General features: G+C 41.1%; 1 protein-coding gene across 2 annotated transcripts; it reads left to right on the top strand.

The window, feature by feature from the left end:
- The first annotated feature begins 1159 nt into the window (after window positions 1-1159).
- On the top strand, window positions 1160-27603 carry CFAP97 (cilia and flagella associated protein 97). Of its 2 annotated transcripts, XM_088524645.1 has the most exons (6): window positions 1160-1211; window positions 9894-10769; window positions 10860-10931; window positions 19853-20121; window positions 26391-26532; window positions 26812-27603. In XM_088524645.1, the coding sequence occupies exons 2-6, from the start codon at window positions 9914-9916 to the stop codon at window positions 26937-26939; spliced, it is 1467 nt and encodes a 488-aa protein (XP_088380771.1). In that variant the 5' UTR covers window positions 1160-1211; window positions 9894-9913; the 3' UTR covers window positions 26940-27603. The 2 variants fall into 2 exon arrangements, with proteins under 2 accessions (XP_088380771.1, XP_088380772.1); XM_088524646.1 differs by lacking the exon at window positions 26812-27603 and having other exon boundaries at window positions 19853-20165; window positions 26391-26485.

Below are 27603 nucleotides of genomic sequence, written 5' to 3'. Positions count from 1 at the left end.
TTACAAAACAGAAGCAAAGAATTAAGGTGCAACTTCCGGCACACCCTTTACTCCTACAAAGCGAAAATATCAATACAAAAAATACACAGAAAAAAAAATCTTAGGACAGAGTCCAACGTCTCTCCTAGGGTGTGAAGAGTCCTCAAGATCCACAAGGCAGAGTGTGTGGAGGCCTCCTACTGCACATGTGTGTGGGAAACTGCCCAGGCCTCTGTCAAAGCTACTTATGGGAACCGAATTTTAAAATTAACCTGCAGCAGACCAGGTAATGTTGCTGGTCCTATGTAAACAGTTTTTTTTTTTTAATTAAAGTATTAGTTTTCTGAAGTGGAGAGGAGGGCAAAAAATGAACAGCCTAACAACAAAGGTTTTCTCCTGCAGCACAAGGACAGTTCTCATCTGAGGAATCCCACTAATTTTAGTTTCAGCTCATATCCTGATGGAGGTGTGTTTAAATTAACCAAAATGTAGATACATCCACAGAGCTAATGGGAGCTCCGATTGTCCTTTTATGTTTTAAGAATAATCTATGGCTTTCCAACTTGATGTGCAACTCCTCCTATTTTAGGTGACATCCTAGCTGAAGTCAATGGCAATTTTCAAGTTGACCTCTGTGTTATAAGAACTTCCCCTTCTGTGTTTAAAAAATTACCTTTCAATTTTTATAAATTTGGACCCTTAAAATGATGAGGCTTAAAAATTAATACTTCTAAGGACTCTTTTTCCCCCGCCCCCATTTACTTTCTGTTTTGTGAGCCTTTGTGGCTCAGACCACACTGCCAAAAAGGCTATAAATTCGCTACTACTCAATCGAAACAGAAACGTTCATGAGAGGCAAAAGAAAAAAAAAGGCGTAAAGGATAGGTTTGGTTTAAATTTTTGGCCGTTTACAACTCTGGACGCATGAGGTGCTTTGTTATAATCCTCGCGCTGCGAAACTTCGTACCTTACACCTATATGTCTGTATGTGCGTAGGCGGAGGGGCTCGGGCGCACACGCGGGCCCCGCTCCGGCCCCGCCGCCATTTCCTCGGCCCCTGTGGCCGCCGCCTGACGGCCCGGGGCTGCGGCCGCCGCCGCCGTTTCCCTCCCGCCCCCCTCAGGCGCCGCCTCTCCCCGCCCGGCGACGCGAGGGGCGGCCCGGGCGGCGTACGAGGCTCGCAGCGACACGGCGGCGGTGGCGGCTTCCCCTCGCTCCCGGCCCGGGTGTGTGTGTGAGTATCCGCCCGCCGCCCGCGCCGTTACCACAACACGGCGGCGGCAGCGGCTTCTCTCCCGGGGCCTCCGCGGCCTCCCCCGCGGGGGACATGGCGGGGGGCGGCCTGGTGTCTCCCTCCCTTCTCCCTCCTTTGCCCTCCAGTACCCGAGTAAACAAGATGGGAGGGCACGTTCCATCTGGTTATTTAATTAATTTTACGTCGCGGAGGTGGGAGCCCCGCCGTGGGCTCTCGATTGTGGGTGGCCTGGTCGCACGCCACTGCCCGGGAGCCCCCGGCCCGTGCGGGGTGCGGAGGTCCAGAGTGGGACGATGGCGAGCGATGCTCAGGTAGGGAGTAAGGAAACATCCTAAGAGTGCTCCTGTCTAATGCTGCACTGGGATGCTCGAGCAGTGCAAATTAAGGCAGCTAAAATGATGCTTGCGGTGTAAGCCCACGGGTGCCAAGCCACCCCCATAGGCATGTTCTGCTCCCGGAGTTTCCCCAGATCGGCTGTCTGGATCTGCCGCTCCTTGGAGGGACTGCGGCCTGGGAAAAGGAGCAGCCCTAAATGCGCAGGGCACCTACGAAGCGACGCGGCGGTGCCTGCAGGCGAGATTGCAAAAAAGGTACCCACCGCTCCTGGGCCCCTGAGCAGGAATTTTTGTGCAGGACCCGCTGCAAAGCAGGGTACCGAATCCCATCCCAGCACGTCGCAGGGGTATCGTGCAGCACGCAGCAGCGTGTGTCGTGCTCGCGAAGGCCTCCTGGGCCCCGAGCTTTCACATCATGCTAAAACCACGCTAAGCTGTGCTTGAAAAGTGTTTGTTTCCTTCTGTTGCAGTGTTATTTCGGGTTGTGTGGCTTTTATGGCTTGCTTTAGTTTTTCCACTTATGGTTCAGTTAAACATGGTTTTCCAGAAGGTGGTTTTATTATAGTGTGCACAGAACTGCTGCAGAATCATTAGTTATTATGTCTCTGGGTGACAAAAATGGTTAAACATGAAGGTGTGATATAATTAAGTCTAATCTCTATGTTTAGTTTTCAGATGTTTACATTTGTTCATTCATACTATAAAATGTATATTAAAAGTATTTACTCGTTTTCATGTTGATATTAAGTTTTAGGAAAAGAAATACTTCTATAACCTCCGTGTAAATATTTGACACAACACTCTTGTTAAAATAGCAAGAAAAGTATGTGGGATGCAATGAATATAAAAGAAATGGATAGCAAATGGATAGTATCTCTGTTTTAGTCTGTTATGATGTGTTCAATATAGTCTATCAAGTGTGTTGTGCAAATTCTTCCTTCCATGATAAAATATTTAATCTCTCCCTTGTACAGTAGCTTCATGACAGGAACTAGTCGTTGTTCAGAGTTGTCAAGGGAGGGAGAATAAAGTTCCATAAAAAGTGAAATTCCTTAGAAAAGCTGTTTGAAAACAAAGATGAAGTAGAATTAAGTTTACTATATATATATATATTTACTGGCCACTAGCTTAAGAGCTTGTTTGTTAAATAATTATTCTCAGCAACTTTCAACTCGGCTTTTGTAACGCTTTCAAGCTCTCACCACTTGTTTTTTTCCTGTAGTTCTCTCGTGTGCACACGTTTTTCCATTTGTATTTTCTGTGTCTACATAATCCTTGCAATGGTTTGGAATGGAGACCAAGGAAGAAGAGAGAAAAAAGGCACTTGAGATAATTCGCTTCCTTTTCTCAGGATCCTCAGCTTGTATAACCTCCTTGGTTTGGTTTGGGGTCTTTTTCTGTGCTTACCCATTTTCTAAAGGGCATTCAGAGGGTCACATGTTTCAGCGTACATCTTGCGTAGGCTCAGAGGACTTTCCAGACTGCTGTCTTGAACCCACAGGTGCATCTCCAAGGAGCCTTTCAAAATCCACAAGATAGGTGGTATATGGTTTTCTGTAGCATAGGTGTGGGAGGAGTGTTTATAAAGTGTTTTTTTTTCTTTTTTCTTTTAGATTTATTTTAAATCTATGCAGCCAAAAGTTGGATGATAAAATAATAAGTCACAAATCAGTGATGGGTATTTGTTATCTTGAAGTGTTTCATGTTAATAGTGTAATAAGCACTAGAATCTCAGGAAATCCAAAGTTAGAAAGAATTTAAAAGAAAGCTCAGTGTTTTTAGCTCCATATCTGCATTTTTATTCCTCATCTGAGGACAGGAGTAAATCATAAAAAATATAGTACAGAAAAGGATCTCAAGAGGCTTTTACCTTGTTTCTGCCCCATGCACACTCAGAGGCAAAATATTTATTCTTGAACTGTTCCTGATTGATGTTTGTTTAAGCTCTTCTTTGTGTAACCAGCTCAGTGATTGAATTTCTGCACTTCCCCCTGCTCACCTGTTCCAGTCAGTGCTTCTTCCTTTCCTATGTAAACAGCTTGGCAAGACTGCATCTTGTCAGTCTTCAGTGACTGTAGAGAATGCGATCGCTCTATCTGTAAAACTATATGTGTATTTCCCAAATTGCAGTGCAGGTGTTTCCATGCAGACGCAGACCTCAAATCTTTTTGATCTGTGTAGGAACACAACTATGCAGAGTGTTGATGGAAATGCTGATGACCTGGCAATGTGTACGATCAGGTCACTGAGCACATTGAATCTGTAACATTAGAGGCACAGGTAAACTTACAGTTCAGTGAGTTTTCCTGGTGCTGGAGACGGTTCACGTGTTGTGCCACTTGGCAAGGAGGGACTGAGATCCTGAAGTATGTTGTGACTTAGCGTTGCTGTGCTCCAGCAGTAGTTTGCAAAATGGTAGAGTGGCTTCTTCTGTGGTTGTGCCAACCATTTCTGTGACTAGCACGGAGTCCTGCGACTGGGGAAATAATTGAACAAATATTGTTCATTCCAAATATTGGTGGAGTGCATGTTAATTCCAAGATTCCAAGCATCTAAGCAACATGCATTCCACCAATTCTAAGATTTCAAGCAGAGGGATTCTTAATAGATTTGCACCAGAATGTCTCAAGGCGTATGTGGCAACAGAGCTACGAGAAACTGGACTGGCTGGCTGTGGCATCACTTCTGCTCATGAAGATGGCTACAGATTCACATCCCTCAACATAATGTATTTCAGCTGTTGATAGTAGGAGAATTAGGAGAATGGCTAATTCTATGGCTAATTCTTCCCAGAATAACCTTTTTGTTGTTGTTGTTGTTGTTTTGATTCCTTATACATTAACTTTAGGGCCTTTGCCCTGCACTGATCTAGGGCTGTCCTGTGGTCATGTGTTTTTCATCTGCTCTAACAGATTATAGTAATTGGTATTGTTCCAGTATTTCCTAGTGCCCATTTTTGAACTTTGCTTTAAAAATTATTAGTGCCCAATTGCTTTGAACAGATAAGAGATCCTGACCATTTTAAGGGGAATCAAAATACTCTGACACATCTCTAGTGGGCTAATTCTGCTCAGTGACAGAGTTGCTGCTCTGAGTGCAAAGTCATCACAGGCTTGAGAGATGCTGACGTACATCTTGGTACATACAAAGACAAGTCTTTTACTTGGTGTCCTGCAGAGAAAACCAGGGACAACAGGAAAAGGGGCAGCAACAGCTGGACATATTGACCCCTTACATCCATAGTCGCTTTCCTCCTTCAACTTCTGAGCTAAGAGGGGAAAAAGGTGGTGAAAGGCATTGGAGAGCCACTAGAGACTCAACTGGACTGATTTCAGATGCACTAGTAGTGCAGATAGTAGTTCTGTATTGAGCTTGAATTAGGTTGTGTCAGGTTTGGTGTGCGAGGGACAAATATTAGTGACGTGGCATTTTCAGAGTGCTCATTTTGAGTCACTTGCTTCACATTCCAGTCCGCTGCAGATTGTAACACTGGAAATTCTTGTTAAAGAGCAAAAAAATCACAGTGAGGATTGTTAAGCACTGGAAAAAGTGAGAAAAGGTCCTGAGCAAACTTGATTTAACTTTGAAGTTGACCTTGCTTTGAGCAGGTGTTGGAACTAGAAAAACCTCCTTAGAGGAGGTTGCCTTCCAACCTTGTTTCTGACCTAATTCCAGCTCCTGTGTCTGCTCTGTTATGTTCTGCAATATGTAGCAGAGTAGCTCGTGCCTCAGCCTGCCTTTCCATCATGGCATAGAAGTAGGTCTCATATATAAGTGTATGGAGGAATGGAGCTTGGATAGACTTGTAGTGCTGAACCTTAGTCTGAGCCAGAGCTGAGGACTTATATTTTGCAGGTTGATCGTGAACCTCTTTGTTTGGACTGGGGAAAAGATGGTAGACAGGTGAGGGGGCCAGGTACCCAAGTTTGGAGGGCATGAGGAGTGCAAACCAGCAGCAGCAGGTCCTTTGCTTTGAGCTTGGAAATTGGAAGATCACAAGGAAGGCAAGTTGTTATGTTCAGCATAGGGTTTCCCCTGAAGGGAAATAGTTTCCTGGGAGATACTCTTCCTCCTTTGCATGCTCTCTTGTTTTAGTGCCAACCTTGAAGTCTTTAATTGAAGAGGAGGTGGGCAGGGTTGGGTATACGCAGTTGGGCACATGGTCGGGAGAAGCTCTGCCAACTGATCTTTGCTGTTGATTGTATCTGACAACAAACTAAGTTTTAAAACATGTTTTAAGAGTTAAAGTTTTGTGTGTTTCCCTTTTACAATTTGGCAATTATGCTTATCTAATCTTAAATTTTTTACTGCTCTCTTCTGGACTTCTTTCAGTTTGCTCCCCTGTTTTTTTTTTTTTTTTTTTTTTTTTTTTTAGCCAAAAATGCGAGAGGGATGGTCTTGAACTAGTGCTCTTAACATGGTAGCTTGTTTACTGATTGTCATTTATGAAAGCAATGATCAAGTTATAGGTTTTCCTTTTTCACTCCCTGAAAGTGCTCCTTGGGAAGCGGTGATTTGGCGGTCAGCATTGCAAAGGAAGGGGGCAGCACCGCTGATGGAGGGAGAGCAATGCGTAAAGAGGGTCAGAGGACGCTGGAAGAACATCTGCCAATGGAAGTAAAAAATTTTCAGCTCAACACTTCTGCCTTCTAACCCCTCAGCCCACAAACACTTGTTTCTGCTCCCTGAGATTTGGTGGGTGGGACCTAGTTGTGAAGAGGCAGAAATTCCCAGTTGAAAGGAAAGATGCCATGTAGGAACAGGAACTGTTTGTATGGGCTGAGAAGAAGTTGCTTGGCTGGATCTTTCCAACTCAATTGGAGATTGTACTTGCAAAGCAAAATTAATAACCTTAAAGTAGAAGATGCCTTAATGGAGCTGAACAGAGCATTATTATTGCTTAGGATGCTTTGCATGTCTGTTTATTAACACATCCTTAAATTATGTCTTTGCTCTGTTTTCTTGCAGGGAACAAACTGTTGGCCCATCCTGAGTGCACTATAGCTGTGCTGTGTTGTGGCCTCTGTGGTGATGCATAATATGCACAAAATAGCATCAGAACTTTCTGGTTCAGCCCACAGCATGCTTAAGAGTCTTGTTTTCCCTTTTCTTTTTTCTTTTTTTTTTTTTTTAATGCCAAGATGTTAAGAAGTCTTGAAAGGACTCAGGGCCTTCGCGGGATACATGTGCTGTTGCACTGTGTGCCGGTAACTTACTTCAGGGGTTCCTGCCTTGAGAGGAAGGTACCTGTATGAACCATCCTATTTCTTGTTTGTGAAAGTAGAGTGATTAAAAGAATAGAGAAGCAGGTTGAACCTACTTGTACTTTAATGCAGGATGCTTTCTTTGTTTGCTGGGGTTTATTTAAATGCTCTCTGCTTGCTTGGCCTTTTTTTTTCCCTAGTTCTCTGCAAATTAAAAAAAAAAGTGAGAGATCAATTGGATACCTTTAAGTTTTAACCAAAGTTAAAATGCTTTGAATACTTTACAGGTACTTAATTAACTTCTCAAGCTTCAGTTTCTAATTTCGAAAAGATGTTCTCAAAAGGCACAATATGTTCAAAACTTGTTGAGTTTCTGCTTTAGCAATTGATAACTTAGCAGAACTCTGAACTTCTCTGAGAAATAAAATTATGTTCTGTACAGTATATAAATGTGTTTATGTTAGTAATTTGGGCTCGATGTATCTGCAGTATCCCTTCTTCTCTGTGACTTGGCCAATTCCAACTCCCTTAAAGGCATTCTAGAGCGAAGCATGGCGGGGAACAGGAACACAAAATGCCATCCCTTCATCTGTTTCCTCTTGTTATCTCGTATGGAAACTACAGAATTAATTAATGTTTAGTTTTGTGAATGATTAAGAGTATCAGTGAGAGAAATTGAGCAAAGCAGCACATCTGTTTTTCATTAGGAGGAAGGCTAGAATACTTATGGGATTGTGCCAGAAAAAAATGGCAGGAGCATTTGGGAGTGAAATGAGATGTGTTACCACTGCTGCTCTTCAGGCAGAGCCACTTGCTAAACTGCAGCTTTATTGGTCACAGCGGTTGTTCGTTAACCAGCTTCAGCCTCGCTCTTCGTGGGAGATGGTCCCCTGGCTGCTCAGCTCTGTAAGTCGTGTACGGTGGGAAGTCGCCTGCATCTTGGCTGGGTCTCATCGTGTGCAGGCCCCTTGCTATCGCCTGCCGCCTTTTGTGACCCATGCTCTGCTGTCTTGACACTGTCTTAGGTTAATTCACTTCCCTCCCCTTTAAGAAAAGATCTTCAGCAGAGACATGTGACAAGTCTGAGTGTGACAGCATATTATATTATGACCAACGAGATACTGCTAGTTTCATCTTATTTGCACAATAGGGTAGTTATAATCTTCATGTATGATTACTTTATGTCATATACTGACCCGAATCTTCTGTTCTGAGCTGATCTATCTCCACCTGCAAGCCTGTGCTTGCCTAATAGCCTTACACTCTTATGTGTGCAGCAATGCTAACAGTATATCAAACACCACGTGAAATATGCTTGTACCAACCAGTCATGATTAATCTATTTGAAGCTACAAACTGAAGGGATGCTAATGAATTAAGTATCATCGTAAAGAGGAAAGAAGATTTATGTTTAAATTTTAATCCTATACTTGATATTTCATTTTCTTTGTGGAATTGATTTTGCCCAAGGCATACTACTATACTACAAATAAACAATGCATATTATATAGTCTCTAGGTAATGCCAACAACCCTGCCACATTCCTGTCTTTTGGGGGTTATATGAGATATAAATAAAGCCGTGCTCTTTCCTTCTGATTTTTTTTTCGTAATTGTACAGGTTTTGATATATTAAAATGTGTTGTCCTTCTAGGAGTCTTGTTCTGCATGCAAGAGATGGACATTGGAGACTGTGCAAGCTGCCTAAAGCCGCATGTCATAGGAAGTGACATGACACAGAAGTTTCCAGATTACATGTAAAATTTCAAATTAGGAGTTCCCAGATTTTTTTCCCTTGCTTATATCCGAGTTCCGTTGTACTTGGAGCAGTTTTGTGCTTTGAAGAGTTTTTATGGCACCAAAGTTGGCCTCTGCTTTTTTTTGCTCATTAGCATTTTCAACTTTGTACTGTATCTAACCTTATTAGATCTCTTCATTTCAACCTTATTAGATCTCTTCATTTCTTTTGACTTTGTGGATCTTAAAACCACGGGAGATTCCGTATCTTCTTTCTGCTCCGACTGCTTTTACATTTCATGTTGTCCTTGTGTGACAGTGCATAACTTCAAATCCCCTGGAGCTGAGCAGTATTTGAGAGGCAGCAAAAAAAATGAGCACCAAAGACCTTAAAAAATTCTGTGTTCTGTTAAAATAGTTTGGGCTGGAAATTTCCCTGGGAATAGACTTGCAGTTCCAAAGCAAGCTTAGGAATTCCCTTTTTGCCTCTGTTTGCCATGGTAACAAATTATATGTGCTTTAAGGGAGAACTTCCTTCTTTTATTATATACTAGTTCTCCTCTCTTGCATAGTAATTTCCACTAGCTTTGTTCTTGGTGTCCTTGGGTCTGCAGAACTCTGTTTACTGACTGCAGCTTAAAGAATTTATGTATAATCTGTTGTAAGTGGTAGGAAAAATTGCTCATAACTAGTAGGGAAGAGTGGTCTGTGATACTGACTGTTTTTGGTTAGTGGTCGTGGGTTTTTTTTTTTGGATTTTGGGTGTTTTTGTTTGTCTTTTTGCTTGTTTGTTTTGCGATTTAACTCTGTATATCCCAATGAGTAGAAACTCTCAGATTCTTCCTCACTCATGCACGTGCACAATTCGCATAGAATTGATTTCTGCAGGAAGTATGATGTAGTAGGAATGGGTTACTGAGGACCTATATATCCACTCATAGATGCAGTTTGGGCTGCTGGATCAGCCAAGATGATGACCAGCTCCTAGTCCCAAGGTTTTTAAATATTATATTTGTAGTAATGCCATACGGTGGGTTCAAATGGACAAAAAAGTTGCGTGTTTATTAGTGGTTTATTGTGACCACTAGCCATGTTGGACTAATTTTCTTGGGAGCAGAAGTAGCTCTGGTCTTGAAATAGTGATGTATTCTGTCTGCTTAAGGCAAAGTTTTTTTGATCTCACAGAAACACATAAGCTGGATACAAGGTGGCCCCAAATTTCAGTATAAAGCTCAACTGTAGATTTGTGCCTAACTGCTAACATACGTAATACAAACTTATATTGACTAGACTTTAACAAGCATGGAACGAGATGGTTCAATTAAGTGTGTGCTTGTGTCTGCTTTTTTTTTTAACCTTCAGAAACCTTTTCTTGTGGTTCCAGGCAGCTCTACACGTTTCAAAATGGACCGGTTTGAAGACGTATCAGACGGTGAAGTGGATCATGCTTTCTTTGACAGTGATTTTGAGGAACAGCAAAAGAAAGATGAACAAAATGATGAGTGTAGAGAGAAGGAAAATACGAAGGCAGTTCTTCCAGAGCCTGACTTGGTTCCTAATTCAAAGGATGAGAAGTGTCCTGAGGAGGAAGGCAAAGACAAACAGAAAGACTTGGTGAAGGAGCAGTCCTTAGACAATCTGACAGACCCTACTGGGGATGCTTCACCTTTGCCACTTTCTCCAGTTTCAGAGAATGCAGGTACATCTGGAGCAACATCTGCAGCAAATAGTGGAACGCAGGAGAATGTTCCTGCTGGAATCCCCAAAATAGTTAAAGAAGGCGAAGAAGATTATTACACAGATGAAGAAGATAGTAGTGATGATGGCAAAAAACAGAGGGTTAGACCAAAGTCAGCTAAACAATCAAACATGAAAAAAGCCAACAAAAAATATACCAATATCAGCTCCTCCTCTTCTTCTTCGTCTTCCTCTTCGTCGTCTTCCTCATCCTCAAGCTCAGATACGGATTGTTCTGATACAGATTCCGATAGTTTATCAGATTCATCTCATTCTTCCTCAAAAAGGAATGCTTGTAGTGTGGCTCTTCTGTCTCCGAAACAAAAATTCAGATCAGGAATGAAATTAGCGGAAGGGAAACCAAAGCTTGGTGACTACTTGGAGGAGTCTGAAGACACAGTGACTGATGTAACGCCTTTGTCAACCCCAGACATCAGTCCTATTCAGTCTTTTGAACTTGCAGCATCAAACGATAAGAAATTAAAAATAAAAAGACAGGAAAATGTGAGCCAAGACCTATATGGTAATTTTAAAGAATTTAAATACAATGCAAAATTTGTAAAAATCTACAAGGCTGGGAAATTCAATCTTATATCTGTATCTTTTTCACTAGATTCCGAGTTTGATCGCAGATATAGTCGAAAAGTCTTACATGATGCCATGGACCTGAATCAGCTTTTGAAAGGTGACCTATTTATATTTTTACTCCCACAAATTATAACATTTGTAAATTGTGGAGAGCAGTCTAGAATTGAGTTTTTATCACAAGTATTTTTAAAACTGATTTATATTTATGCAGTTTCTATTTAAGTTCTGAAGTATTTTAGTAGTATTGATTTCACAGTGGAAAGTAGAAGCGTGTCTATGATACATGTAGGAGTAAGACATATAGATGAATGAATCCCCAAATAAGACTTCATCTGTTAACAGATTAAATATGAGAAGTGTACATGCATTTTTGACAAAGCATAAATATGCCACAATTTACTATGTAAATTAAAACAGTGATTTAAATACTGGATTATCATCCAACCTTCAAAACTGGAAAAGGGGTCCAGAACTGCATTGTATAATAACTAAAACTCATGGTAACATTCATTTAAATTTCTGGTACCCTTTTAATAATGGATCAGTATTATTTAAAATATTTTTTCCTGAATTCAGGGTCTGCTTTTTAAGATATCATAGTTAAGTAGAAGTATTTTAAAGAAAAAAAAAAAACATAATCTTTACTAAAAACTTAAATGTTTGCTTCATGCCAGTAGATTTAGTAAATCTTAATACAGTAATGAAGTCTGTGGGAGAAAGCTTGGCATGCCTTGCGCTGCATTCTTCCCAAACTGCCACTGTACATGAGGAGAGCACACTACATGATTCTGTCTGTGTATTTTAAGAATTCCAGAGTGTTTTTGAATGTGTTTTCATGGTCCAAAGCTTTCAATAGTAAAAACTTTAGAAGAAAAGGGACTCTGCTCAAGAAGTCTGCCACTCTCCAGTGTAAAAACCTTTTTATAGCCCAAGTCTGGTACTTCTCAACCCAAGTTTTCTGTAGTGCTTAGGTCTGGCATGATTAAAACTGTGCGTGTCATTTTTATTCACTTTCCACCTTACCAGACTGAGCCTGTAGTGAGGAAGAATTCAAAATAGATTTCATGCATCATTTAGCTTTCCTAGGAATAGAAATGAGCATTTTACTTGTGTGGAAATTCTTCTGAGAGTAAGAAGAGCAGAGCTAGCAGAGCTAACCATCAAGAACGGTAGTGATGCTTCTTACCTCTGGCAATCCTTGTGTCCCAGGAACTTTTTTCTGCTATACAAAGACTCCAAGAACTTGCCAGAATGTTATCCTAGTAGGAAGGGGTGTTGCTAAGCAATGTCCTGTATCTTTACTTGTTCCCTAGTAGAAAAACACTATTTACTAACTGGCATTTATGGAAGGGTTTTTGTCATTCCTAAGAACACATGGGATATTATAGCCCAGAATAAATATTCTCAGAGGTGAATCGCTGTTTGGAGAGGGGAGTGTTGTTTTTTTTGTTTGTTTTTTTGCTTTTTTTTTTTTCCAAAAGTGAAAAACAATTCTAAATAACAGTAATAAAAAATTGAGTAATGAGAAGTGGAAGTCATATAGTCTGGCGATTAATGTTCCTGATTAACATGGATATTACTCCCAAGTGCTTCTGTAATTTGGCAAGGACAACATAGCTTAATTACTTGGGGTATTTTAAAGTTTAAATTGGGCTTCATGGTGGAAAGTAACTAGTCTGCAAAAATAGGAGCTAATCTAATTCTAAATTATTCCTTCCAGGATTTTTTTTGTGTTCATAAAAAGTGCAGACCATCTCCCTCCCATAGCCTGCATGAAACATCAGAGCTGGATAGGCATGAACATTGCCTCAAGTGAGAACAGTCTAAGTCCAGATCTGAGAGCATGAAACAGAGGTCTCAGATTTGTTTTTGAAATATAACATTGCTTTTCAGTAAGCTCTATTGATGCAACATTTAGGTTACAGTTTTTGACAAATATACTTTTAGTATAGCTGGCTCTAAGTGCTTATAGCAGTTACGTGAGCCTGATTTCCAAAAACCTCCAGAATTTCCGTGTGATCTGTTACTGCGTTGTTTCTAGAGTGATTTCAGCAATTTGTTTTATTTGTTTTAAATGGTGATAATGTCAACATTTGGGGTGACCAGGATCGTAGAAATAAAAGGCCATGATGGTCAAAGAACAAGATTGGAACAGCAGAGCCTGGTCATTAAGCAGCAAGGCAGTTTGTGTATCCTAAAACTGCTTAATTTGAAATGTATAGAAAAATCATTGTAATAAAAATTAAAAGGAGCAAAAGTATTTTTTTCTGTTATATGCCCTTGATATGTATTTGTGCACAGATGCAAATTATTCAACTTTTATAAGCATTTGCAAAAAGTTATGCTCAAAATTGTTAACTGGCCCTTACATCTCCTAAAGCCGTGCTAGTTCTAGGTAGAAGTTAATTTTTAAGCTACACTTTTCAGAAAATTAAAAAAATCTCACAGACAGCATAATTTTAGTTGAAAATCATGTGATCCCCATACTATGTATTCCTGAAGGCTTCTAGGTGGATGCTGTTATTTTTGAGAAATATTCTTTCGTGACCAGAATTCTGAACAAGAGAAGGTTTTGGAAAGGTGAATGATAACAGTTAGTTGCTGCATCTTAAAGTTGTCCGTGTGTGTGTGCTGTTACTGAAGCGACCCTTACCAGGTAAGGGAAGGTGCAGCGTGCCCTCAACTCGCCATATGGAAAATAACTGAACTACTTTCAGTCTTCTAGGCAGAAATGGACCGCACAGCAGTAGCTGAGGGCAGTCAAGATTTATTTGAAAGCTGGAGAGAAGCAGATGCTGTATGTTACCAAAGACTGAGCATGTGACTCTCCTTATATCCTTATGTCAGCATGTCCTTAGTCCTTATGTCAGCATTTGCTGGACGGGAGCTGAGCCCCTTTTCAAGAGGAAGGAAGAGCAAAATGTGGGGTTTTCAGGACCTGCAGGTTGCTGGCGCGGCTCTGCAGGCACACTGATCGAAAAGGACACATGAACAGCAGGGCAGTCTTCAGAGCTGATGCAGTGAAGGCACTGCAGGGCCCAGGTATCTGTAAGCAACTGTTCTATGGCATGGGATGCACATTGGCTTCCTGCGCACTGTTTTGGCTGGCAGGTACCTTCAGCTGGCAGACACTCGCAGACACTGCCAGACACAGTGAAAGCAAAGGTGTTTCTCTCGTAGGACATAAACCGATGACCTCGGGACTTGTTATCTGCTTTGATCTCTGCTGTTCGTTCCCACATCAGACTTGCTGCTGTGTGGCCAATGCCCAGTTCAGGAGGCTTCAAATTTGGGTGGGAAGGGATGCATCTCAGCAGTGCCCTCCCTGAGGGGCAGAGCCTGCCCTGCTTGCACTGAGGCCCCACGACTGCAGAGACTGGGACAGTGAAATGGGCTTGGGTTGTGTTACAGTCTTGACTCAAATATGCCATGTTTCTTATCACTGGACTTGATGGCTTGTTGGTTTTCACTGCATTGTGTATAAAACCTGGCTTTATCTGCCATATGTCTTCAGGAACTGCAAGCTGCTGAGCTGCTGAATTATTTAATTGCTTATTAGTGTTTTTTCCCTGTGTTCATAGAAAATGCTTCCTGTTTGGGCAATATGCCTCTTTAAAATGCATATAAATAATAGTCCAGCAGGATTATGGAAATGATCGTGCCCTTGTACTCGGCACTGGTGAGGCCACACCTCGAATACTGTGTTGAGTTTTGGGCCCCTCACTACAGGAAGGACATTGAGGTGCTGGAGCGAGTCCAGAGAAGGGCAATGAAGCTGGTGAAGGGGCTGGAGCAGAGACCTTACGAGGAGTGGCTGAGGGAGCTGGGGTTATTTAGTGTGGAGAAGAGGAGGCTCTGGGGAGACCTTACAGCTCTCTACAAGGACCTGAAAGGAGATTGTAGTGAGGTGAGCATTGATGTCTTCTCCAGAATAATTACAGACAGGACAAGAGGAAATGGCCCTAAGTTGTGCCAGGGGAGGTTCAGGTCAGACATTAGGAAGAATTTCTGCGCAGAAAGAGTGGTGAAACATTGGAACAGGCTGCCCGGGAACATGGTGGAGCCCCCATCCCTGGCAGTGTTGAAGAATGTGTAGATGAGGCACTTAGGGACATAATTTAGCTGGGATGATGTTGAGGGGCTCCCAGCTGGGCTCAATGATCTCCAAAGTCTTTTCCAACCATGATGATTCTATGATTCTAAGAGGTTTATGTCACTTCACTGTGACATGGGCTGGTGTTCTGTGGGTGGTTATTGCCCCTAGGTGTGAGACTGAGAATGTTGTAGTGCTGTGGAGCTGGATCAATCTCCTTAGGATTTAGGCATTTAAACTTGGACATTCATAGTTTAAGTTATTGAAGGATATTAAGCTTTGCTGTTTCCAGACCTTTCCTCATTGATCTTATTTTTTTTTGGACCTAGATGGAAAATAAACCTGCATGTGGTTATATATTTTCAGGTAGGATTATGGTTCTTCAGTCGTTTAGTGTTATTTCATTGGGTTTTTGTGCATAACTCTGCTTTGCTCATAGACCTTGGTGTTAAACGTCTTAATGAGAATAAGAATTAACTCAGGGCAGTATTCAAAACTCATTTATGATTATAAATGGTAGAGATTTTATCTCCTTCTCTGCTACACTCTGGAGTAATAGGAACACAAAAAGAGAAAATGAAATATGCCAATGCAAGGATATAGATTGCCAGAAATTTGGGGGTGGATTTGCTTGCATGAATTTCCATGTCTAAGAAATCTGAAAGTAGGGAAAAAAGATCTAGGGCTATTTTACACATGTCTGTGTCTTAATCCAGTGTCCCTTGCCTTCTTAAGTAATTGAGGTTATGCAAATAAAGAGATAGGCCTAGGATGTGCACTAAGAATTCAGCCATTGCCATTCCATTATACTGTGAGCCTCCTCTCTCTGGCTTTAGCCAAGAGTTTTGATTTCTGTAGTGCAGAGTTGTAAGCTAACAGATGCCCTGCGTCTTTATATCTCAGTTCATATGGATGTGAATACAGTAGTACTGTGATTGCACAAGGCATATAGAGTAAAGAATTCAGCAGTTTGCCTTATTCATCTGTAAAACGGGGTTGATACCTACTTATTCTTACTGAAGTGTCGGTAAGAATTAGTCTCTAAATCCATGGCATTACCTATTATTAACCTATGCTGAGAGACAGCGCGATGGGGTAAGTAGGACGCTGGGCCGCAGACTGAAGACCTGGAATGTAACCTTGAAACTCCCGCGGATCTATATGCTCTTTGCTGTGATTTGATTCTTTTATGTTTTTCAAATGGCAGTTAAAGATGTGATAGTAAGCAGCATAAACCAAAACACCAGGCAAATTCAAAAGAGCAAGCCCAGAAGCAATCCTGCAGGGATTGCAACAGCTACAGTGAAATGCGGTAGATTTTAATTTTTGTCTTAATACCATTAAGACAGCTCTATCATCCTATCATCCTCACCTAACATACTTGACCTGCTAATTGTCGTTTGCCTTTATACCAAGGTTTACCCTTTTTACTCTGCAAGGGCATTTCAGTGTTCGCAAACTGAGAGCAATAAGCTGTTTATTACTAAAAATAAATAAATAAAGTCAGATGTCTCTCCATGGAAACGAGTTTTCACACATATTCCATGAGCACCAGAACATTTTCTGATAAGCAGTAGCAGAAAAGGAGAAGTAGAACTGCTCGCTGTGCAAGTCTTTATGCAAACAATGCTGCTGCTTTACCCTCCCTCCACTCCCCTCCTCCCGCCATTAATTGACTTCTGCTCTGGCTGAAAAAGAAGTGGCAAGTAGGGATTTTATGAAGTTCCTTGTTACTCAGTGGTACGGTATGAAGCTGCAGGGAAACTGTATTCAATTACTCCAAGACTTCAGAAAAGGACAAATCGCCTGCTCTTCAGAGCCTTAAGTCATAACATTAAACTTTTAATGTTGCCTCATGTTACTGGATGCTGCAAGAAGAGTCAGATTAACCCTTCAAACACCAGCGCACTGTGCACAAAATATGTGTAAACAGTAGTGCTGAAACATTGTTGAATTCAGATAACTTTGTTTCCCAGGTATTTGAGTTTTGCCACCTGGGCTTGAAATACTTAGATTTAGAAAAGGTTATCTACATGGGCAGGCTGCAGTCATTTAAGGGTTGCTGTTAAGTGGTACTGATAATTTCAATTCTTCCTCGGCATGAATCCCAAACCTCCCTAAAAGAGTACCCTGACTTGCTAGCTTAATGGCTTGAAGAGCAACAGAACTACTTGCAAGGGGCTGTCTGATCTGCTGCCACTGGGAAAATCTGCCTGTTGAAGTGCAGTTCACCTGTCTTCAGCCTCCTGCGTGGCCTGTAAAAGTGCTTTTGAGGAAGCAAAGAAAACAGTGAGGAACCAGAAATGTTGAAATTGATCTTTTCTCCCCATTCCTTTGAGGAAAACTGGTCTGTTGCACATATTGTATCAGGTCTGGGCCTCAGTGCCAAATTCATGAATCCCGTGTCATTGAAAAGCACAGCAAGAGATTAGCTAGGGAGCTTGGGCAGTCTTCTGCTGAGGCTGCACCAAGGAGCTCTGCCGAGAAGAACCTAAGAATATAAGGGAGGGCAGAAAGAAGAAAAAAGGAGTATAAAAAGGAAGTGTGTGTCCGTGCAGTGCAGCAGTGCGACTGAAGAAGCTGAAAGGCGAGAATAAATTTACACTCAGTAAGATTTTGTCACGCTTTGCTCACGTCCGTAAGCACTGAGCGTCGAGGGGAAGCGAAAAGCGGTGAGGCTGTGTTACTGCTCTGCTTTTATTTTTATTTTTTTCTCATTAATGCTGATAGGGATTTTCCAGAAAAACTAGCAGGAGAAAAAGCCCATACTAACTTTGATGCTTATTGATTTCTAAGCATTTTTAAACTGTTTTTGCTGAGTTCGTAACTAGGTATTATGAATTCTGTCTCCACTAGGGTGTAGTCACATGAAGGACAGAGAGAGAAAACACGTATCACTGAAGGTGTGAAATGAAGGAACTTGCATTTCTAATTAAAGGTGTCCTCATTCAGAATGTTATTACTTCAAATGAGATTTGATTAGTTCATGCTTTTCACAAAAGGAAAAGAATAATTTGGAATTTGCACGGACAGTTATTGAGGAACTTAAATGTCTCTAGTAAAGGACTGTGTCCCTGGTAGTCCTGGTGGCATAAAGCTAGGGAGGGATGGTGGCTGCACAGCTATTCTTTACCACAGCCTGATTTCCACTCTTGGATGTGTCTTGAGGTCTTTAACTTGTGAGGTGCTGTGGAGGTAAAAGAAAAGAGGAAATTGTATCTTTGATGTCTTCATAATATTTTCCATTTTGTAACGTGGCTGCATGTGAAATGTAACAAATCTCTTCCTCAGGCAGGTGCGAAAATTAGCCGCTTCCAATTGTGGTCTGCAGGGAAGGCTTTGCACCTTCCCACAAGGATATATTTGATTGTCCTTTGCAGAGAAGTACATTGCAGCTCTATGATACTGTGTGAATTATGTGGTTCGAGTTATTTTCTGTGTATTCCTTCTTGTCCCTTGTAGGTTTATCCAGATGAGTCATATCCCAGGTTTGTCTCCTCAGATGGCTTGGCAGCTGTGCTAGTTTTCTCTTGAGAATAACATATTGCATTATAAAGATGCTTTTCAAGGCGTTTATACTTTATTAATCTTCTGAGTGACACACTTATCTGCACTGTTTTACTTTGTGTTTTAGGTTTAGGATGAATTGCATCTTTTCTTGACAATTTAATAAAGCACTGCTTGCTAATGTGAATAGCCTAGCAGTCAGTTTTCAAACATTAGTTCTTGCCTGTATCTGCTAACCTACTGACTATGCAAGCTTGCTATGAATCTCTTGCTATGCAGAGATTCATAAACTGTTCAAATTTCAGTTTCTGGACATTGTTTCCAGTTCTTTGAAAGGCAGAATATTTCACTGCATCAGTTTTGGAATAACCACAGTTGAGACACTGAAAAAGGTTTCCTGCTCCCCCTTCCATTTAATAAGAACATGCTTATCACTCTCAGGTTTTTAAGCTATTAAATGCTGCTTCAGTAGCTTCTCACAAAATTGCTAATGTGGAAGTGTTGGCTGAGGACATACTTTTAGATTACTGCATGCATTACTGGATGCATGTTCTGCATCTGTTCTTGTTCTTCTGCAGTTATCTGCCTCTGTCGACAGTTTCTGTTGTAGGGGGCTCTTAGCGTTGTGAAGGGTCCCTTTTAGAAATGCTAGTACTGCAGCAGCGTGGGGAAGGGCTTGAGGGAGGTCTCCTGCTGTGCCTCCCAGCTCCAGAAAAGATGCTCGATCCCACCTGGTACAGCCACTCCTGTGACACAGACATTGCAGAGGCTTTCTGGGTTAATACCATTAGAGCAAAGCTGTTAGAACAGCTGCCTGAGGAAGTGCCATGGGCAGCAGGAAGCAGAGGCTTAGAGACAGGTCAGGGCTCCAGCTGAGCTCCGGTGGAGCTGTGACGTGCAGAAGGAGCGCTGGTGGGAGTCACGTTTTCCAGTTATGTTCTTATCTTGGGACTCTGCAGGTCTGGCTTGCTGTGCCGAGTTATTTTTAAGTGTACATTCTTTGTCCTGGGAAACTGTTTTTCTGTCTTGAAACCCTATTCCTTGTTTAGCTTGTCAGTCTTCACTTTTAATATTGGCAGGCTCCAGTTATTTCTTCTTCTGTCGTATGTGCTTGCTCATTTCTCTCCATCCCTGAAGCTTAATTTTATCTTTCCCTTTTTGGATCCTGCACCTATATGATGCAGGGTCACTTCAGGAGTAAGGAATGAGGAAAATCCCTTCAGGAAATGTATTCTGTGTCTCTGGGTCGTGCTTTCCCAGTGTCGATTTTCTGTTTGAAACACCATTAACATTCTGCCTCCCCGCTGAGAGGTATTTTGGATATCTCTGTATTTTTTGTTTTTGTTTTGTTTTTGTATAATTTTTTGTATATTTGTATTTTTTTTTAATCCAAGTATTTTCCTTTTGCCATTTTAAAGCTTTTCTACAGTTGGAGAAGAAGGAGCAACAAAAAATAACCATTGATCCACCATCTAAAGGGTCAAGGAAAAATTACTCTTTCACAAATGAAGAAGTAAGACAGATTGATCGGGAAAACCAAAGGCTGTTGAGAGAACTGTCCAGGCAGTCTGCAAAGCCCAGAAGCAGAAGCACCACTTTGAAGAAATCGGCTCTTCCTCCTCCTAAGTTGTACCACAGTGCCCTCAACAGGCAAAAGGAACAGCAAAGAATTGAAAGGGAAAACCTGGTAAGTTTTGAGAGGTTTTAGGTCTGAGAACTTTTCAGTGTCAGGTAAGTCAGTAAATACTTACAGAAGCTACTAAGGCAGTGCTTGTAGCTTTACTGCAGTTAGACTGAAATTCCTGGGTTTGACCTAGCCATGCTGTGACTATCCATCACTGTACAGTATGAATAATTATATTATTCATATGGTGTTACTTTTTTAACATTTTTTTTGGTGAAAACAGAGTTTACTTTGTACAAGTTTGCTGTATTTCAGTATTATCCCATTTGATAGGAGCAGTCATTTTTGTTAATACACTCACAACTTTCTGTAGCAGTCTTATTCTGATCCTCATTCAGGCATCATGATTACCTATCTCTTAAGAAAAGGCTTGCAAAAAAATAAGAGCAGTGAGTATAATAACTTCGAGCCCGTTATGTTTGGACCATAGAGAATACACCATGAATGTAAATTTTGTTTCTTAGTCATTTTATAGCTAGCCATCCTTTTCAGTATTTGTAGTTCTTTGCTTGACACATTATTTATATATATGTAGCAGCCACAATCACTTAGTTAAAAAAAAGAAATCCAGATTCATTCAAATAGAGGTACTAGCAGAGTGGTCAGATAACAAATATAATTGGTTTGAATAAGATAGCTTTAGTAGTAAAGATGTGCTACAGATAATGACACTTTCATATCTAGTTGTTCTTTAATGTGTTTGAAGAGGAGATAATGCTACTTGGAAAAGTTGTACTGAAAGTAATTTATTCATTATTGGGACACTTTTTCAGTCCAAGTGTAAGTTGAGAATTTTCCCCACATGTTGTGTTAATGATGGTGAGTATTAAGATGTTGAAAGCAGAACTTGCACTTTCATGTGGTCTTCTCTGATAGGAATATATTGTTAGGCAGCAGCAAGAAGTACCATGTCACAGCTTCTTGCCATCTAGTAGTAATCATCTATTGTTATGTAACTTAAAATTACTAGGTAGGTGTTGCAATACCAATATATATCACTACTTATAATACAGCTTTGCTTACTCAAGTCCATAAGCCCCTTCTCCTTCAATTTACTGCAATATTTTATCTGAGAATGTCTTGCCTTTGCAACTTTTGCTTCAAAATTTAGCAGGCTTAAATCCAGTTAGTCATTTCACATGCTGTTCTAATACGTTAGAGATGAGTGGTGACTGCTTGAAGTCCAAGAATTAATAACCTTCAGTTACTTATTCGTTTATGTCTTAGTTATTAAGGTATTAACTACAGCAACAGGAATAGAAACTTTTGACTTCAAAGTAATTTTTTATAATTTGTGTTAGAACATCTTGCTATTTTAGGCTATTAAAATTGGTTTATTCATTCTTCAAATGCATGGTGATGTATTTTGTTCCCTTCAGAAGAGGGATTCACTAGTACAGCCCTTATATTTTGTTTAACATTTCTTTCATCTCCAAGGCAATTCTGTGTACTTATTTATTCTGTTTGAAGTGTATGTGCAACCAGAGCATCACAGTTTTAGAGCTGCATAGCTAAAAGTGGTTTTTTCTTCTGTTTTCTTTTCATCAGCAACTTTCTTCACCTTTGTCCTTTGTAAATGAGAGCTGAAGTTCTGTTGAACTTCCATATCAATCTATCTTGATAAGTGGTTATCTCACAGCCTGTGCAGGGAGATTGCAAAGACAGAGAGTTAAACAGCAAAGATTTCTCTGTTCAATTACAGCTTTTATAATTCCTTGTCCTCAGGTTGACACCTTGTCAAGGGAAAACTTTCATTTGTTCCACTAGATCATTCTTGGAGTGATGCCTATATTTACTGTTTGCAGCTTGCTTTCTGGTGCAGGCGTTTGGCCTCTGAGGCTGATGCAGAGAAAGTAATTCAGGGAGTGGGGAGTTAGAGAGGGGCTGGAGTGCTTTGGTTCTCCAGCTCTGTGAAAAGGCCCAAGGAAGCACGTGCAACATACGTTCCCCTCGCAGACTCTGCGGGAGAGCCGTGGTGGACTAGAAAGGTGTATTGCTCTGAAAAACCACAGTTACAGTGTGGTGAGTAGGAATTTGGAAAAAAATAGAGAATAAGCACAAGAAACCATTAATAAAATTCATGTTCATTTTTTCCACTTGCTCCTTTTGACTCTGTTCCTCTGAAAGTGGACCCTGCTTTGCATTGTTTGTGCAAGTTAGCACAACACAAGTGTGGCTCTTGCCAGTAGAGGATGCTCTTGATTCAGCAAACAAACTGCTCTCATGTCCTATCTCCCCTCCAATGGGAAAGGGGACAAGTGTGACTGATGCATTGCTTTTCTTCAGTGTCTACAGGCATGTATGTCAATTTATAGGGTGGAAATTTGTGATCTGAATTATAGAATCTGCAAAACCTGGGCTGGTATACACATGTGAGTGTCTGTGCAGCATGAAGTGCAGATTTGCGGTCATGATCCCGGTCCTGAATCACTTCATCAAAACTTAAAGTAATTCTATCCATCAACTGGCTTAAATTGAGACTATTTATGTGTATGTGGGTGCATATATGCATACAAAGGTGATCTCTGCAGCCTACACTGGAAGTTCCCTGGGAAACCTCAGCAGGTCTAGGACAGCAGCTCTCAAACCTTAGAGCAAGGCAGAATGGGCATTTCCCACACAACCCTGTGTTTCCTTCCCTCCCGGTGCTTTTCTGCCCCACTGCGTGCAGTGATGGACATTGCTCATTGCCCTCGTCATACTTGTCCCCAATGCACCCTAAGCCCCAGCAGAGCTAACTCTGATCCTGGTTCTCTGCAGGGGCCGTTTTCCCTCCGTCCTGCTCACACCTCTGCATTCACACTAACTGCAGGGCTCAGGGAGAATTCTGCATGCCGCTCAGCTTCCTGAGCTGAGGTTGGTTGTACTTTCAGCTCACTTTGTGTGGATGTCAGTCGCACGCAAATATGAGAAGCCTTCAGTTAAAAAGGCTTCTGTAGACTGAGGAACTTAAAGATTTTGGGGCTTCTTGATCTGTAGAACATGTCAGCCTAGACCTAATTAATGCAACTGGCAGTTGAAGAAAACTACAAATCCCTGTGTGGACAAGAACAAAAAGGTGTCCTTGGCTGCACTGCTGTTTTCTTCCCCTACCCCCACCTGAACTCGGCCAAGGGACGGTGCGGTCGCTGTAACATGAGTGCCATTAGGGGAGGCACAGTATAAATAAATGTGAACAGCTGTCGAGGCGCACAGGTCAGCTGGTGAGGATTCACTGGAGGTGAAACTGAAGTCTGCCTGCGTTTGAAAAGCAAAGTAAAAGGAAGAAAAATAGCAGTCGTTACCTTCTCTCTGAAATGAATTTGTCAACTGCATTTTTGTTTTTTTCAGCTTTTTTCCTTTGTCTTTCCTTCCAAAATAGCTTCAGAGAAGCTGACTTCTTTCTTTCTTTCTTTCTTTGATAGAGAGCACTAGGGTTAGGTTTAGTGCTCTCCTAATAAGCCAGCAGTTGGGCTATTTATTGTAGCATTTATCTTAGCCCAGGCCTTTAATGAGGTGTGAGGTTCTTTTGTTCCCCAGTTGTTGCCAGTCTCATACTTGCTTTCCTCACTGGCAGTTTTAATGCCGTTACAGACACTAGATGTACAGTTTTATAAAGAGTAATCCCTTTTTTAGCGGTTAATGTTCCTTGTGCAAGAACATTTTCTGTGCTTTCTTTTTTGTTTTTATTCTACTTTTATTGTAAACTCAGTAGCATAATGAAAGGGGAAGGAGGATGGAATAGAGGCCTTGGGAAACTTTTGCCAAACTGGGAGACTATCAGCAACATGACAGGTTTGGAGCAGGGTTTTTTTACATGGCACAGCAGAGAAGGCAGTTGTGAAAATCATTGTTTTACTTAAGTACTAATGCAGACCTTGAATCAACTAAACAGCTATGACATAATTAAGATCAAGTTAATGACATTTGTTGCCCATTTTTCTCCTTAAACATGATCAAGAGCATGTCTGGTTCTGAACACTGGGATTATGTTATGTGACCTGATTCTTCAGTCATTAAGGCCAATGACAAAATTTCCACTTATTTTAGTGATATGGCTAAAGGGAATTAGCACTTGAACAAGGAAAGTGGCAGTGTTCCTCAGTGTATCTCAAGATGCTGTTGTGAGGACAACAGAAAGAATTGGCAAATTTAAATGCGTAACTGAAAAAAAAGAACATAATTTAACACCATTGTGCAAGGCAGTTAAGTACTAGAAGATCAAAGTGTTTGTAATGTAAGAATCAGATTAGTTCAGAGTTACAGATCTAAGGGGTCAGGACTGAGATTTTGGTGTGTTGATGAGTTCATTTCTGCATGCTGAAATTGCAAAATTCTTAACTGCAAATAACATAAAAGTGGACTTGCCCTTGGTGCAATTCTCAGCAGAGAGTGAGGGTACCAGACAGGCTATTCTCTCCTCCTAAGGGTTTCTTAGAGCACTTCTGCACACCACGCAATACATTTGTGTTCTCTTCCTAGCTAGGATTGTATAAAGCCCAGTGTTAATCTGCTTTAAAAGTAATTTTTTAGTACTAATGAAAGGGGTTGTTTTGATTTTATGATGGGGATTTGATGCTTGTCCAATTACAGGCATAAAGGTAAAAGAATTGCCTTTAAACCAGACTAGAATGGGCATATGCAAATATGCAGGTTAGGAAGTAAGCCTGAAATTGCTGCAATATCATGGTATGTAAGTTATATGAAGCTGCTGAGGTCGGAATGCTCTCCATTTGTGATAGAGCTGAGTCTTTTGAGAGATTCTATTTTTAGTGTTGGAGGAAAATCAAAGTTATCTTTGTAAGTCTGAATGTATGTATTTGTGTCAGAAGGTACTGTTGGAGATGCGTCCAAATGTTACATCCAACATTGTACATACAAGTCTACCAATTCATGTTCTGCAGCTAGCTCTAGCAAAGAGCTATTTCTGGCTGAAGTCCTTCCTTTGACTTTTGCTTACTTAGGTCTTTCCACTCAGCGATGAACTGAGTGGCACTTGATGCCAGCACATGTGACGTAGGACGTCAGGGCCCAAATGACTTGTCCTTTCTTGCTCGCTCCGGGTAGTTTCCAGCTCCCACGCGTAAGCGCGGAAAGGTTGTGGCTCCCTGTCACAGCTAGACAAAGATAACTGACATCTTGTGAATACTCTGCTGCTTCTCAAATCACCTGCTGAAAAACTTATTTTTCCTCAGAAGAAATCTCAACTGAAGGGAGGGAGGAAAGACTGATCACTTCAAAGCTTGGCTGTACAGATTCTTGACTTCTTCCATATGTGTACCTAGATAATACACCCTTGTTAATGGAGCTGTTTGGGGACTTTGGAGATGTGTGTGCTCGCAGTTTGTGTTCTCTGTCCTTAGCAGGGTGCATCTTACAACCCTGATGGGTGATGGTTGCCTCATTGCCAAAAGCTGCTGGGTCGTCAAGCCTGACATTAGTTAGTGGAGGGAATGGCAAACATCAGAGGCCAGATGCATTAAAATTTTAAGCTGTACGTTGCATGCTGCTGGTTCCTTCCTAGTTTGTCTTACCATCAAGTTCTTTTTTTTATAATACCGGGGAAAGTTTTTAAACCAATACTTTTACTTGAAGCAGGATGTATTTGGGAAGGGATATTTGGGAAACTGTGCTATGAAAGTAACTGTTCTGACTCAATGTGAACTACCTGGTTGCCAGGGTTAACCCCTTCAAGAGGGGCAATATCTAGAATAATAATTTCTGCTAGTCTCTTGAAATTATTTTAAGAATATCACAAATATCAGTGTCAAATGGATTTTTATGCTTTCTGTTTGACACTCTGCACACTTTCACAGAGTTGAAGTCAGTAGATCTCCCTGGGGGCCTTGTGGAAGAATATAAAATAGTCTAAGTAGGTTTGCAAAGTGAAAATTAAATTTTAAAAAATCTTCTTATCCTGCCTGAGATTTAACTCTACAAGGAGAAGCCAACAGCACATATTCCTGTCATCTTCACCACCAACAACATATGTGTAGTTTCAAGTCATTGTGAAGCGCAGGGAAATACAGGGTGCAAAGGATGTACTCAGCGTAGAACAGATGATGTGAAATGGCCACATGCTGCTTTTGTCCGATTGCAGCTGTGTGTGAAGAGCTGGACCTGAGCAGAACAGCACAGCTGCTCACCAGCAGCGTTGTCCACGCTGACTGCGGGGAGATGAGCTGTGTTTCTAAACATTGTTATTTTCTCCATACAAATAAAAATCAATATGGAAATATTTCTTTTGTAGCTCCTTAATTTTTCTCCTTCTTGATATTTTGTTTAAACTTAAGGCTTTTTTGAAGAGATTGGAAGCAGTGAAACCGACAGCTGGAATGAGGCGTTCTGAACAACTGCTGGACTATCAGCGCCAGATGAGCTACCTGAGTTCTTCACCGTCCGCGAGAAGAGGCAAGTCCCAGCTGAGCCCTTCGAGTAAGTACTAGTGAGTACCTAGTCAGTACTAGGTACTAGACCCATACACATCAGCGTAACCACTGCACTATGCTTGAATTCCCTGTCCCAACCATTTACAAACAGTCATTAACAGGCTGTGCGGTTTTGTGAGTTTTTTGTGGCTTTATTTGTTTGTTTTCGGTGTTTCTTTTCTTGAAAATATGGTAATGAGTGTTACAGTAATAATATAGCAGGAGGTCACTCGTTGTACCCAGCATAAACATTCCTACTTTTCTTTTTGTGTGTGTGTGTTAACAGGAGGCACATCAAGGGCATCGAGTGTATCAAGTGCAGTGGGCCATAGGAATGAAAAACCTGTGTCTGATTCGTCCAGTGGGGCGTTACAGAGGCCTAAACCCACTAACGTTCGTGCTGCTTGGTTATAAGTGTGTTCTTTGCCTCGCGTGCTGAGATGGTCCTGAGATTTCTATTTCTAGTGCTTTTGTAAATTCTCTGTGCAAGACTCTTCTCTGCATTGTTTGGTGATTAAAATGCATTGCATATGAAGTAATTGCTTATAAAATGGTTTTAAAGTAACTCTTTCACTTTAATCAGTGTTTGCTGTGAAAAGTATTTATGAAAGAGAAGGAGGTATTTGAACAGACAAGTGAAATAGAAATTCCTACTTATTATTTTATACGCAAATCACAAGTGGAATTTGTATCCATGAAGGGGAAGGATGGAATAGTTGCACTATGGGTCCAAGATGTAAAGAAAACCTTTAACAAAGGAAAATTTATTTTTTAAATTGCATTAAACTTGTGAGAATATGCTTAATTCCTAGATTGTCCTTACTTTAGGTAAGCCTTCAGGACTCTATAGGTCATGTTTCTGTGGCTGTGACTCTCCTTTTTATAGCAGCATGAAGTGGGGAAAAGCAGGTTTTGTATTACTGCATGTCCACGTGGTGAACATTTGTTTTGTGCTCAAGGCTGCATCTCTTCCAGATTTAAAAGAACTTGAGAAGTTGTAGTAGGACCTTTGTGCAGAAAAGGAGCATCTAATGTTTTATGAACACCGGATTGAAGTCCGAAGTGAACAGCAGTTTCA

The sequence above is a fragment of the Tinamus guttatus genome, unplaced genomic scaffold, assembly GCF_059628265.1.
Source record: "Tinamus guttatus ecotype Peru unplaced genomic scaffold, ASM5962826v1 Tinamus_guttatus_pri_ptg000213l, whole genome shotgun sequence".
NCBI lineage: Eukaryota > Metazoa > Chordata > Aves > Tinamiformes > Tinamidae > Tinamus > Tinamus guttatus.
The sequence above is the reverse complement of the archived record's forward strand: the minus strand, read 5'-3'. Positions and strand labels throughout refer to the sequence as shown.